General features: G+C 40.7%; 1 protein-coding gene across 4 annotated transcripts in view; it reads right to left on the reverse strand.

Annotated features, from left to right (window-relative positions):
* Positions 1 to 587: 587 nt before the first annotated feature.
* Positions 588 to 14,919, reverse strand: part of Pcyt1a (phosphate cytidylyltransferase 1A, choline) — a 57,564-nt gene continuing 43,232 nt past the window's right edge. For all 4 annotated transcript variants that reach the window (XM_048346854.1, XM_048346855.1, XM_048346856.1 and 1 more), the window contains exons 4-9: positions 11,056 to 11,172; positions 9,912 to 10,063; positions 7,189 to 7,267; positions 6,610 to 6,752; positions 2,335 to 2,523; positions 588 to 1,205 (exon numbers count right to left, since the gene is read on the reverse strand). In XM_048346854.1, the coding sequence (XP_048202811.1) occupies positions 999 to 1,205; positions 2,335 to 2,523; positions 6,610 to 6,752; positions 7,189 to 7,267; positions 9,912 to 10,063; positions 11,056 to 11,172 (887 nt within the window). In that variant the 3' untranslated portion in view covers positions 588 to 998. The remainder of the gene's footprint in view (positions 1,206 to 2,334; positions 2,524 to 6,609; positions 6,753 to 7,188; positions 7,268 to 9,911; positions 10,064 to 11,055; positions 11,173 to 14,919) is intronic.

Here is a 14,919-nt window from a genome sequence, read left to right on the forward strand (position 1 = left end):
TCTCTGCCTCTATGCTGTGTGAAGTTTTCACAGTATTCATGTTCAAAGTACAGACATTTACAAGATCTCATTTGTATAAAGCTGGGTAATAGCACTGACTTAATTCCAGCAGGAACTGAATTTACACGAATGTGTAGATTGAGTCTTCTCCACTCCCCCTCCCAGTTACAGTAACTCTCAGTGTGCCTTTCTTGACAGGAAGAGTGACAATTTTCTGCGAAGATAAACACAGTAGAGACACTGATGCTGAGGCTATGTGGCTTGGTTCCCTCCCCATCAGCATCGTCATGGACCCCAGTGGGTCCAGCAAGAACCTCCTCAGGGAGGAAAAGTCAGACTCCCATCTCCTCACTCCCACAGCCATGCTGACACACACACACACACACACACACACACACACACACACACACACACGCCAGCAGCTCACTTAGGGGATTTGTAACTAATTCGGTTTGATCTTTTTTTTTTTTTTTTTTTTAAGGTAAGCAAAATGCTTATCTTCCCTCCAAATTCCCCATCAGCATGGCTCATCGCTTGGACTTGGCCAGCCCCTTTGCTTCAGAACAGAGGGCAAGCGCTACAGTGTGTTAGGAAGAAAAGGCCTCTGGGTATTACACCGCTTCCTTCTTCTGCCCACTCCTCAGGGGCAAAAAATTAGTTCTACTTACTATATTTGAAAGGCTAAGTTTTAAAAAAATTAATAAAAATGACAATTTCCCTGTCAAGATCACATGAACATAACAGTAACGCAAAGTCCTTGGGGAGGGCAGAAGGATGCGCAACAGGCTTCTGAGGCACACTCAGTCTCCTTGGTGTAGGTGACTGGCTGTCAAAGGATGGGCTGTTTGGGTTTCCCCATCCTCAGCTCCTCTTGCCCCGGCTGTCTTTTCCTTTGTAGTTGTCCTTAGGTTTAGTGTTGGGATCAGAACGTGGAATTCAACAGAGCGCTTCTGAAGGTGATGGGACAGAGGGAGGGAAAAGAAACGAGGGAAGAAAAGTTAGTCGTCTTCATCCTCACTGATATCATAGGCTGCAGCCTTGCGCCGAGAAATATTTGCTGGGGAGGAAGGTGGGGAAGTCTTGCCCGAGAAGGGCCAGCGGAAAGAGGGGGATGGGGAGCGTTCTCGAGTAGGGCTGCTGCTGGGACTCTGCTTCGGACTGATGGCTTGCAGCATCCGGCCTTTTCCTTCTTTCAGCATGTGTTTCTAAGGGAGACAAAAAGAAGAGTTTGAGATTTGTATGGCTCATGTTAAATCACCACTGGAGCACTGCAGCCTCCAACTGACCACGAGTGCCCCTTCCACATTTCTTTATTCATTGCTAGGGAGTAAGCCAAAGCCTCACATATGCCAGGCAAACCCTCTATCACTGTGCTATACCTGCAAGCCCTGCAGCATTAAACATGAGTGACTGAGCCACAGCAGGGACACGGCTGTAATTCCAAGTGATTTCTTCCCTAAAGTGGTCCATGCTGTACGATTTATTTCATGGTTCTCACTTGTTACCCACAGCCACCAAATCCTTGGCTTCTATATCATGGGGATTTTTTTTTTTTTCCATTCCTGGGCCTTGAACTCAGGGCCTGAGCATTGTCCCTGGCGTCCTTTTGCTCAAGGCTAGCACTTTGCCACTTGAGCCACAGCGCCACTTCTGGCCGTTTTCTATATATGTGGTGCTGGGGAATTGAACCCAGGGCTTCATGTATACGAGGCAAGCTCTCTACCACTAGGCCATATTCCCAGCATCATGGGAATATTTTGAGGGTTCCAGGCCAAAACAGAGTAATTAAATTGGGCGAAAGGTTATATAACGCAGTTTTCAAGTTCTCTGAAAGGAAAATTACATATTCTTCCCACATTGTTTGTTCTAGTATCCAAACACCCCCACAATCAGTTCCTTCCTGATGTTTAAGCTAGGATTGTTGGGGGGGGGGGGAACTCTTCTGCGAATTCTCAATGTGAGAACTCCCACCTTACAAGGTTCCTGTGGCTCCGTGCAGCGAAGGCAACTTCCTTTGTACTGTAAAGTTCTCCATTCTTTCGTTCCTTCAAGTAAAACTTTACAGTAGAAATAATCTAGGCAAGGCCACTCACTGATCTTGTCACTGGATTTCTAAGTGAATGCTGAGCTGGCAGAACTATTTAGATAAATATGTACCTTCTTTCTGAAAAGATTTTAAAGAACTTTGGAGGGACAGTTAAAACACGGTTCTGGCCAGGTAAAGGGAAACAGGCATGATAACTCGTCATGTTGAGTCCCTGTCCGCTCCAGGGTTCTGCTCTTCTTCCCACAGCACTGGAATTCCTCCAGTTGTCCAGGAGGAGAGAACCTTACCAGTGCTCCTTCTGGACCAAACATTTCCAGGAAACTTCCAATGAATTCTCGGGACTTCTCCTCCCATTTCTGAATGAGATCAATGCTTTTCTCCTCTACCTTCTGAACAAATTCTTTTGACTTCTCCTCCACATCTTTCACTTTCTTCTTTACTTTGTCAACACGTTCCTGCAAGTGGTATTTCTTCTCCTAGGTAAAGACATAACTTTTTTCACAAATAATGCCCATCCTGATCCTTCTAGACCAAAGGAGAAACAAAGAAATGACCATTGATATCTTTCTCACTCTTTAGCATTTTGTTTTGCTTTCATCTACCTTATATATATTTAACATGGTCACCGAAAAGACAGGCTGTGGATGGTCACCTATTCAGACTGTTTTAAGATAAAACCAAATTTTGGAATATGAACATGGCCAACATGATTCAAAATGGAGAGTACAGGCAGCAACAAGATCACTGTCCAACATCATCAAGATTACGGCAACTGTAAGAGGTTGAAAGAAGTACTAGATCTTTATTTATTTAATTAATGAATTTATTATACTGGGTTACACTATGATTTTACATTTTTTAGTATTTGGGTATCCATTTGCTCATTTGTAAAATAAAGATGATACTCTTTGTTGTTGCCAGTCCTGGGGCTTGGACTCAGGGCCTGAGTGCTGTCCCTAACTTCTTTTTGCTCAAGGCTAGCACTCTACCGCTTGAGCAATAGCGCCACTTCTGGCCTTTTCTGTTTATGTGGTGCAGAGGAATAGAACTCAGGGCCTCATGCATGTAAGGCAAACACTCTACCATTAAGCCACATTCCCAGCCAAGATGATACTCTTTGATCCTCCCAACTTTTCCAAAGGTAATAGATGTGGTATGATCCCTCTAATGAAGAAGGAGGGATATTTAATCAAATGAAAAGCATTTTTGGCTCATGCCTGTAATTTAGCTACTCAGGAGGCTGAAATCTGAGGATCACAGTTTGAAGCCAGCCAGGGCAGGAAAGTCCATGAGACTCTTATCTTCAATTAACCACAAGAGAACTGGAAGTGGCTCTATGGCTCAAAGCACTAGCTTTGAGCAAAAAAGCTCAGGGATGGCACCCAGACCCTGAGTTCAAGCCCCACAAATGACAAATAAAAGTATTCTCTTAATTTCCAGGTCATAAAGAATAAAGGGAAAGGCTGCAGCTCAACTTAATGTGCTTAGTTGCACAAGTCCCTGGTTTCAATCTCTAACACCAAAATGGAAGAAGAGGAGAAGGAAGATAGAACAGAAAGAAATGGAGAAGAAAACAAATATGTTTAGAATTTTGTTTTGTGGTGCTGAGGATCAAATCCAGGGCCTTACATGTGGTAGGCAAGCACTCTACCACTCAGCCACCCTCCTTTACTTGTTATTTTCCTTGCTTTATTTATTTATTAAGGCAAGGTCTTGCTATGTAACCCAGGTTAACCTTGAACTTGAGATCTTCCTGTCTTAGCTCCTTGATTACAGGCATATACCACCAACAGCAGCTTACTCATTCATAGAGCTAGGAGCAGGTGAAGAAACAGGGTTAACTCCCTGTGTAGATGATATATTTAATAGCTTTCTCCTTTTAAATAAATTTTCTTGAGGTATAACTTTTTATACAAAAGATATGGCATTTCTAATGGCAAAGAAACATAGGAGGAAATGTTCAACATCCCTGGTAGTAAAGGAAATGTAAATAAAAACAACCCTGAGATACCACCTCACTCCAGTTAGAATAGCCTATACTTTGAACTCAAGCAACAACAAATGCTGGAGGGGATGCAGTGAAAGAGAAACCCTTCTCCACTGTTGGTGGGAGTGCAAATTAGTACAACCACTTGGAGAACAGTATGGAGGTTCCTCAAAAAGCTCAGCATAGACCTACCCTATGACCCAGCCATACCACTCCTAGGCATCTATCCTGAACAACAGGTCTCAGGATATCATAAAGATATCTGACTGGGAATATGGCCTAGTGGTAAAGTGCTCGCCTTGTATACATGAAGCCCTGGGTTCGATTCCTCAGCACCACATATATAGATAAAACCTGGAAGTGGCGCTGTGGCTCAAGTGCAAAAAGAAGCCAGGGACAGTGCTCAGGCCCTGAGTTCAAGCCCCAGGACTGGCAAAAAAAAAAAAAAACCAAACCCAAAAGCAAACAAAAAAATTATTTCTGGCTAGGGATACGGCCTAGTGGCAAGAGTGCTTGCCTTGTATACATGAAGCCCTGGGTTCAATTCCCCAGCACCACATATACAGAAAATGGCCAGAGGTGGCACTGTGGCTCAAGTGGCAAAGTGCTAAACTTGAGCAAAAAAGAAGCCAGGGACAGTGCTCAGGCCCTGAGTCCAAGCCCCAGGACTGGCAAAAAAAAAAAAAAAAAAGGGACTCTGTCTCCAATTTTTCATTTGGAAACTACATTTTAAACTTTGGAATCAAATTGTTTCTTATTTGGGAGGATAATGTATATACATTGCTATTATGTTAAATAATAAAATTGTTCTAATTTGGTGCCAAAAAAAAAGATATCTGCACATCCATGTTTATCACTGCACAATTCACAATAGCCAAAATATGGAAACAACCCAGATGCCCCACTATAGATGAATGGATACAAAACATGTGGTACCTATACACAATGGAATACTACATAGCAATTAGAAATGATAAAATACTGGTATTCGTAGTGAAATGGTCAGAACTTGAACAAATAATGTTGAGCAAGACAAGCCTAGAACACAGAGAACAAAGGGGCATGGTTTCCTTGATATATGACTGTTAGGGTGGGGAGGGGGGACAGTAGAGACCAGATCTGCAAAACAACAAACCTCTTTTCAAATGTTATTTCCACATGTTTGGGTCAGCTACCTTACATTATGTATCTAAAACCAAACAACTACTAAACATAAAAAAGTCTAGAATAGACCTATCAGTGGAGCACAATAGCTCAACAGCTATGTACACATGATCATATAAGACAAGGATAAGCATAAACAACTCCAAGAGAAGGACACAGGAGGATTCTATTGTTGATGTTACCTTTAAAGTTCTAGGTGAATTTCCTTTGGCATACCCTACATGATTACTGTATATGATTTTGGTACACTGGATATTACATATATGCCTACCTGATCTAGGGAAGGGAAAGAAAAATGAGGGTGTAAGATATCACAAGAAATGTACTCACTACCTTATTATGTAACTGTACCCCTTTTGCACAACACTTTGCCAATAAAATTTAATTAATCATAAAAAAACCAAAAAGATATGGACATTAGACAAAGGTAAACTTAAACTTTTTTTTAAGGGACAAGGGATTTATTTTGATTCATTATTTCAAAGGATTCTGTTCTCCATTCCTGAGACCCATGCACAGGACACAACATGACCACAGTGGGAAAATGTAACTTAAACTTTTGTTGTGTTTTTGCTTGATGGTTTCTTTGTGTTTAATTTAATTAAGTGATTTCTTTGTGGTTCAGGCTGTCCATGAACTTGTATTTCTCCCATCTGCCTTCCAAGTGTTAGGATAACAGGCATTTACAACCATGCCTGGTTTTAACTTAAGTTTTCAGAAGTCAGATTCTCAAAGTTGGGCTCATGTGGGGAAGCTGCATACAAAATGTAGGTTACTATCCACACAGAGAAAGGATCCATAGTTGTTATCTGATTTTAAAACAGTTTCATGCCTATAATCCCAGCTACTCCAGAGATCAAGAGGACTGAAGTCCAGTCCCATCCAGGCAAAAAGTTAGTAAGACCCTTTCTCAACCATTACACAGGGGGCAAGGGCACATGCCTATAATGTCAGGCACTGGGAGGCACAGGGAGAAAGATCAAGGTCCAAGGTTGGCCCAGGCAAAAATTCAAGACCCTATCTGAAAAAATAAATAAAGCCAAAAGGGGAAGGGGAATGGTTTAAGTGGCAGACCACTTGCTAGCAAATGGAAAGCCTTGAGTTCAAACCCCAGTACCACCAAAGAATAAAAAAAAAAGAGCCATAATTTTAAATGCATTGCTATAAATATATTATATGTTATACCATCTTATTTACTTATTTGACTGGCCACTTGTCTTTATATAAATATGTTGGTATTAGACCATCAGGGCAGAAAGGACCTCTGCTTTACTCTTTGTAAAATGCTCCACATAGTACTCCCCGTAAAGAGGCATTGGGGAATGATAATTGCAGCACATATGAAAAGCATGTTCAGCTCAGATGGAGTGGGAAGCAACAAGTATCCTAAGGAACCAAGGTTGGAACTCACATTGATAAAGCTGACGTTGAGCTCTTTTGCTGTGTAGCCCCTCTGTAGGTTCCGTCTTGCATACACATCATAATCTCGGACAATTCGGGTGATAATGTCTGATGTGGAGATACCTTCTGTCCTCTGTGTTGGAGCAAACATGCCTACCTCCAGAACACATAAGGAAAAACACTGTAAGATTATGGTATGCTCAGGCAGAAGGAGTAAATGAAAACACAACTCTCCTTTCTATTTCTCAGGAAACATACCCCACTAATACTAAGTGAAGTCTACAGACAATGGCATACAGAATGAGGGCTAAATCAAGAGCCACAAGAAAGAAAAAGGAAGACCTACATGGCCCCAATATTAAGGAAAGTATTGGGCTGGGGAAGAGCTTCCTGAAACTAGAGAGACATCAAAATTTAGACCGAGAATTGATGGATGTCAGAGCTATGTTACCCATACAGTTACCCAAAGTGTGAACAGGGGATGATGAATTTTTCAGTGTATGACTTTCCTCTGTGAAGTAGTGATATAGCTGAACCTCTACAGCTTCCCGAGACCCTGTAAAGTGAGGACGGACATCAGCTTACTCACCCGCTTCCTTGATGTGCTTATAAACATCGTCACTCCCGGCAGAAGAGTATGGAATGTCATCATGGGCTACAAAATCAATCTGACAACAAGGAGACATTTCAAACCTGGGAAAACTGTCATTCAGAAAGATCCCTAAGGAAGTGACACTGTGGCTCAGGTGGTAGAACGCTAGCTTTGAGCTGAAGAGCTCAGGAATAGCGCCAGGCCCAGAGTTCAAGCCCCACAACCAACAACAGCAAAAAAAGAAAGAGTCCTAAGCTGGGCATTGGCGGCTCATACCTGTAATCTAGCTACTCAGAAGGCTGAGACTAAGAATCACAATTCGAAGCCAGCTGGGGCAAGAAAGTCTGTGAGACTCATCTCCACTTAACTACCAAAAAGCCAAAAGTAGAGCTGTGGCTCAAGTGATAGAACACCAGCCTTGAACCAAACAGCTAAAAGATAATGCCCTGAGTTCAAGTCCTAGTGCCAGCACCCCCCCCCCAAAAAAAAAGGCCACCAAGTACATGGAAGTACGACAATGAAATCCCCCCAAAATAAGTAGTATAAAATAATAATAACAAGGGCTGGGGATATGGCCTAGTGGCAAGAGTGCTTGCCTCATATACATGAAGCCCTGGGTTTGATTCCCCAGCACCATGTATATAGAAAACAGCCAGAAGTAGCACTGTGGTTCAAGTGGCAGAGTGCTAGCCTTGAGCAAAAAGAAGCCAGGGACAGTGCTCAGGCCCTGAGTCAAAGCCCCAGGACTGGCAAAAAAAATGAATAAATAAAATAATAATAACAACAAATCTGTAAATATTCTTAAAGTACAATAAGCAGAGGCTAGGCCTCAGATTGACATTTTCTATCTCTTTTTTCTTCACAAATTCCAAAATCCATTCACAAAATTACCATCAATTATAGCTCTGAAGCTATCCAGTTTCTGTTCTAGATATTTCTCCCAATCTACTAGAAATGCTAGACCCACTCCATGTACCAGTGTCAATGGTGTGACCAATGAGACAAGATTTCCTATGAGCTAGATTAGTAGATGGAAGCCAAGAAAGTAGGAAATCGCCACATCTTCCTGAGTCTATAAGGACTGGTTAAATAAAGGATTCAATAAGTATTATATGTGTCACTGGCAGAAAATAAAAACAGAAACCCAGAGCTTTCTCACTAGATAAATGCATTTATCCTAAAAACAAACAAGCCCAGAGCTCTGAAAGGACCTTTAGTTTCTGTATTTATCATCAGTAACTCTCAAAAGCTGTTGCAAGAGTGGGAAGAGATTAGTGGCACTGGTTTACCAGATCACCAGTACAAGGTTTAAAGGCAGGGCCTCATACTCACTAGGCTCTCTTTCAGCTCACATAAGCCATGCCTTCAGCCTGACTTTTTTCCTGGTTATTTTGAAGATGGGAGTCTAGAAAACTTAGATGTGAGCCACTTGTGTCTGGCTTCGATCATTTTTTAAGAGACACGGTAAATCTCACTTACTGCCACGAAATAGACTATAGGGCTTTGCTGATTAATTGCCAACAAACTACTCACAACTAGTGTGAAGCATGCTCACATCTCAAATACTCATGAACAACCTGTCAGGGGCCAAAGGGAGCAAAGTACAGAATGGTAGGCAAGGGTGATAATGTTGAAAGGAGTTGCATGGATCAAGATATATTGTATTCATAAACTTTTGTTAAATGGCATCTTAAGAGTGCCTATATAACAACAACAAAAAAAGATGATAGGCAAGATGTGTGTGAGATATACTGATCATAAGGGGAGAGGAGATGTCAGTAGTTCCCCATACAACCACTTCTGCTGAGGCTTGCCTCTTTGCATTGCTCAAAACAGTCTTGTCCATCAATCTTGGTACCATGCCTGTTAAGTGTTGGTGGAAGAAAAACCACAGGGCCAGAAAAGGTATGTCCTAACATTACAGGGTTATAATAAGTACCCAAAGATCCCCTAGCTTCAAGCCCACCCAAGTACAATTTTAGAAGCACTTTGGCTGCCTTTGTTCTTTCTGCTTTTCTGAACAATTCCTCAACTTTCATATAGCCCTGCAAAGAACTGGTAAGAGACTTGCATTCTTGAGGGCCTTCAAACTAGCTGGACAGATCTATTTCTTCTTTTATGTCTTTTTTTTATAGGACATGTAGTGCTCTAATGAGGAAGAATTTAAAGGAGGAAAGGAGTTTTACAATGATTACTCCTTGAGTAAAAGTTTCTGAGCCCATACAATTTCTAGAACAAAATCAAAGCCCTGAAATAGAACTTCAATTGATAAAAGAGAAATCTCTGCTAATCTTGTTTCCTGAAAATGTGAACTTGTTGAGAGTATATGGTGGTGAGGGTGGTGGTTTTTCTGAAGAGATTGATATGCTCTAGGGGACACACATAGAGTGTAGAAAAGACACCTTGCAATTGACAGTTCAATTGTGGCTCTGCTAATGGTGCAACCTGAACTTTATTTTATATATATATCACCCTGCAAGATTGTTGTGGAGAGCAAATGGTGTATAATGGTTATAAAAGTGCTTGTAAACCATCATCCTTCATACACATGTTCAGATGATTACTAGTGTTCATAATAATCACTGCTATCACCTATGTGATATAAAACCTATACAGAAGGCACAAGGAAAACAGGGCTATGGAAAATTAAGCCCACGTGCCAGAAGCCTTGAATCTTGAGGGGATTGTCGACATGGAATGGTTTATGGCCAGCTGCTTACCCGGTGTTCTGCCAGGAACTCGGGCGTCAGAGTCCAGGGGGCGTTCCTCACCACCTCATCCACATAGCGGCAGTGTTGCACAGCATCGTAGCGCTCGTTTTCATTCATCACTGTGAAGCCTTTGAAGTTGTGCGTCAGCTCATCACTGCAGACTGGGTTCACCACATCAGAAAGCTGAAGTCAGGTCTCCTCTGTTTATCCTTCCTCAGTTACCCACTTTTCCCATCTTCTCCCACTTCCGAGGACAACCAACTTCCCCACCAGAGGAAAGCTGGATATTATTCAGTCTGGGTAGCAATGTTTTCCTAATCCTAGACCCACCTATGGGAGCAACATTCACTGAATTTTTTTTTCTTTTCTGTTTTTAGGTCCAAGATCAAAACTCAAATTCAGTACCTATCACGTTCACTCATTGGCTAGTGCTCTATCTACCAAAAGGTTGGTTATTTTTCTTTCTAACATTCATTCAATATTATTTTCACACTTTGGAGAAGACAAGATCCCAGATCTTTGCTAAAATGAATCTGCTGCACATCTCCACATCAATCAAGGTTTTTAAAATGTTCTCCCATTTCATTTTTATAAGACTGGACTTGGACCATATAACTACTGTACTGTGGTGGATTAAGAAATGATCAATGGGGGCTGGGGATATGGCCTAGTGGCAAGAGTGCTTGCCTCGTATACATGAGGCCCTGGGTTCAATTCCCCAGCACCACATATACAGAAAACGGCCAGAAGTGGCACTGTGGCTCAAGTGGCAGAGTGCTAGCCTTGAGCAAAAAGAAGCCAGGGACAGTGCTCAGGCCCTGAGTCCAAGCCCCGGGACTGGCCAAAAAAAAATAAAAAAGAAATGATGAATGGATATCTAGAGTAAATGCTGTTCTTGAGAAGGAATCAGGATCAGTGAGTGAGTGCTGCACCCATGACGGCAGAAACTCAGTTAACACGAGGGAAATATTGGACATCTCAGGTCACTGAGTCTGCAGCTCCTCTCTCCAGGCTAAAGCTGGAGACCATGTAGACTTGACATTTTATACATCCTCCATTGAAAAACATACATAAAGGCCATGTGCTCAGGTGATACAGATAAAACAGAGACAAAGACCACTGGGTAGCACCTAGTTGTCAGGCGTTGCCTTACCTCCGACAATGAGGTATGTATTAGGGAAAAGGTTCTTTGCTTGCATCAGAGCCCGGGCATGACCAGAATGAAACAAGTCAAATATTCCATCTGCATAAACTCTCACAGGCCGCTCACCTAAATTCAAATGAAAGAATTCATCACAAAAATATATGTATTCAATACCTCATGTGCAAGCGATAAAAATGGAATTTGTGAGTGTACCATCTGTTTAGGCAAGTAGGTTGACACTGTGAAAAGCAGTATCACAATTTTCCCTGAGTAAATGCACTCTATTCATATTCTCCATCATTTCTATTAACTCTCTGTTGGCCTGATTATATCAAATATCTCAATCCTGAGTTATATTTTATATATTATTTATATTATGTATATTTTTATTTGGATATTTTATATATGGGATATACTTTATATATTATTTATGTTATAGATAATTGCTTCTATAATCAAACTTCTGACTGTATTGCATACTCTCTCCATTTCAGTCAGCCTTGATTACTAATAACCAGTGTTTTCCTTTGAAAATAAACCTCTCTACTACTGGCTAGAGTCAGGAGTGATGCAGGGGGCTACAAATGAAAAAAAAAGAGAGTGAGCACATATGTGGACCAGTTATCAACCACTGTCTCCCATTCTCTGGCTTACCCTTCAATGCTCGCTCTGTGATAACCAAGTTCCTTAAAGCATTTCTCCTTTCTAATAAAAACCATGTTACACTTTCTTAATTTAGGATGGTTATACTAAGTACTTACATTCAAACACAAGCATTTTAGGACTTTTCATTATATCATTTCCTCTCTCCATTAATGGGAATAAAAATGAAAGTCAACTATCTTTTTGTGGTGGTGAAAAAGAAGCCAAGAAATTGACTACTGGGCTATAAAATGAATTCCAAAGCCAAATGAACACATGACATAATACTTATTATGCTTCAAATTATAAATCTAAGGAGTACAAGTAATTTATTGTTTCTACTATGTGAATAAAGGAAGGTATTTCACTATGGCAATAGAAAAATAGCAGTGGAAGCATCTCTTTCATGCTAGGAAAGAAAAACCACAGCCACAACAGAATGACAAATCTGAAGGTGGTGAAAAGATACATGTCTATATGGAGCTTTTAGACTGAGACATTATATCTACATGGATGGTAGAAATTATCTATGAATGTCAAGAAAAACTAGGTAATACTTATCAAGAAATAAATGACGGAGGTGAGTGTGGTGGCATGTACCTATAATCACCCCCCCCCCCACACACACACACACGTGGGAGGCTGAAGCATAAGCATTCAAAGTCTGAGGCCAGCCTGCGCTACTGAGCAAAACCCTGTCTCAAGAAACAAACTAAACCAAACCAGTAAATGATGAATGCTCAATACAACTATTTCAGTGCTAGGAATTTATCCAACAGATATAAATGTGTATATTATTCAAAGCAGCATTGTTTGTGACAACAAAGGTTTGGAAACAACCTAAATTTCAGTGGAAAGCTAAATATACCATAATACACCTGACACAAATGAGAGAACATTCAAACCAGGTTTCCAGATACCCACAAGAAACTGGCAATCCTGGTTGTCTGTAAAGGGCTATGAGGTAGCTGTGAGACCATTGTTAACTTTACGGATGTCAATACATGGGGATATACTGTTTTATAATATAGGAAGCTAAAGTTTTGAGTTACTTCAATGAAAAACAGAATAATATAATAGATTTTTTTTCTTCTGGTGCTAGGAATGAAACCCAAGGCTTTAGATAGCCAGGGCAAAGTAAGATGGCGAGTTTCAGCTCAGAAAAATCTATTGCCTGGATGGTGGCAAAAGCAGAGAATGTCATTGATTGAATGGTTGTTTGCCAGCACAGTTTTTAATTAGGTCCAGCACCACGGAGCCAACTCTTCATATGCCTCTTGTTCCCTGCAGTGTTTGCCCAGCCTCTTCGACACCAGTTCCCTAAGATTTCAGATCTTCGGCAAACTCTGGTGGTATTCTAACCAAAGGCCAGGAGGGGCCACTGTTGAACTAGTCTGGGGAGAAAGCAAAGTCAGGCATTCTTTTACCAAGTGGCTATTGATCAGGCAAACCATACCCAGACTGGCAACTGTTGTCTCAGCTACTAGCTAAGTAACCAGATGTCTCTTGTAGGCAGGACAAGCCTGTATTTCAATTTTCTCTCTTGAGATATGCTCCCAAATAGCTGTCACTAGAAGCCATTTTGTCTCTAACAGATTTTCATTGCTTTCTAATTCTTTTCCTTCCTTTCTCTGATAATTATACTGCTTATTTTTCTCATCTTCCAAAAGATTTGCAAGGCTGATCTCATAAGTCATATTTTTTCTCTCTAATTTTGTGCTAGATTATAATTTGCCTCGTGAAAACCTTGGAGAATGGGTGAGAGGAGTATAGGAGGGCTAATCCCTTGTACCAGTATTGAATCCGATTTCACTGAACGTGTGTAGATTTCTTATTATTGATTTATTCCTCGTCCCGTACTGGCATGAATAGTCAGCTACTTGATTATTTAACACAAAACAGAACAGACAGAAAGAGATGTAAGAGAAAAACAAGAGATCAAATTAGACTGGCAAAATCCATCAATTAGTTTATAACTGTTTGTTCTACCTAAACTGGAGTAATTTTGCAAAGAGCCTTATATTGTTTCTCAGTCAAGTCTACAAGGAGCAGCACTACTCTAGGGAGAAAAACATACGAAGATGGAAAGATTAGATTTAACTAATTCTACCACTAATCATCTCTTTAGATGTAGGGGACTTTATTTCTCAGTGTCTGTGACTTTAATTTATTTCTTAATTTCTTCATATACGGTATAGAAGATAATCTAAAACATGACCTAATTATAAAATTATTTACCAAAATTTTAAACATTAGATTAGTCAGTGTCTTTCAATTAAAATTTTTTTTAATTTGGAAACATTAAGTATGTTTTCTCTTAGCCAGGCACTGGTGACTCACATCTGTAATCCTTGCTACTCAAGAGGCTAAATCTGAGGATCATAGTTCAAAGCCTGGGTAGGAAAGTCCATGAAATTCTTATCTTCAATTAACTACCCAAAGAGCTGGAATAGAGCTGTGGCTTAAGTGGTAACGAGCTAGCTTTGAGCAAAAAAGCTCAGGGACAGCATCCAGTCCCTGAGTTCAAACCACAGGACCAGCACACACACACACACACACACACACACACACACACACACACACACACACTTATAAATAATATATTATAAATATTCTTTCATTATCTAAGTCTCTACATATTCTCTCTCTTTTCCTTTTCTATATTAGTGTTGGAGATTGAATCTAGGGCACAGACTCTACCTTGCAACTATACCCCAGCCTACTACTACACACATTTTCATCTTTAATGTATCACAAATGGTATGTAGATAAATTAGTAACAAGCTGGGTAATGTAATCAATATGATCAGATATCTGAGCAAAGTACTTAATTTGGAAAATGAGTCATTAGTGAGTCTACTTGCTTCGAAGAGCTATATTATCACCTTTAAATTGTGAACCTTGAACTGTCTGTTGGCATTTTGAAATGTGACCTGCCACCCTAACACTCTGTCACATACAGCCTCTGGTTTTCCTCTTATCTGGCCCTTATTAGTCAGAAATAACATGTTGAATCCCAAGGGTTATGATCAACATGAACTACATCTAAACACGTTTGCAAAAGGAAGCAGGCTCTTCTCTGGAACTAGGCTCCTTTCTTTGAGAACTCTGAAGTACAATCCACACAGCCAAAACACAGGCAAGGGGTAGTGAGATCTCTGGCCTGACACTGTCCAGCATGATTCCTATTTGTATCTCACTAATCCTTGGTTAAAACATACAACAAACTAC

This window comes from Perognathus longimembris, chromosome 5 (assembly GCF_023159225.1).
Source record: "Perognathus longimembris pacificus isolate PPM17 chromosome 5, ASM2315922v1, whole genome shotgun sequence".
NCBI classification, from domain to species: domain Eukaryota; kingdom Metazoa; phylum Chordata; class Mammalia; order Rodentia; family Heteromyidae; genus Perognathus; species Perognathus longimembris.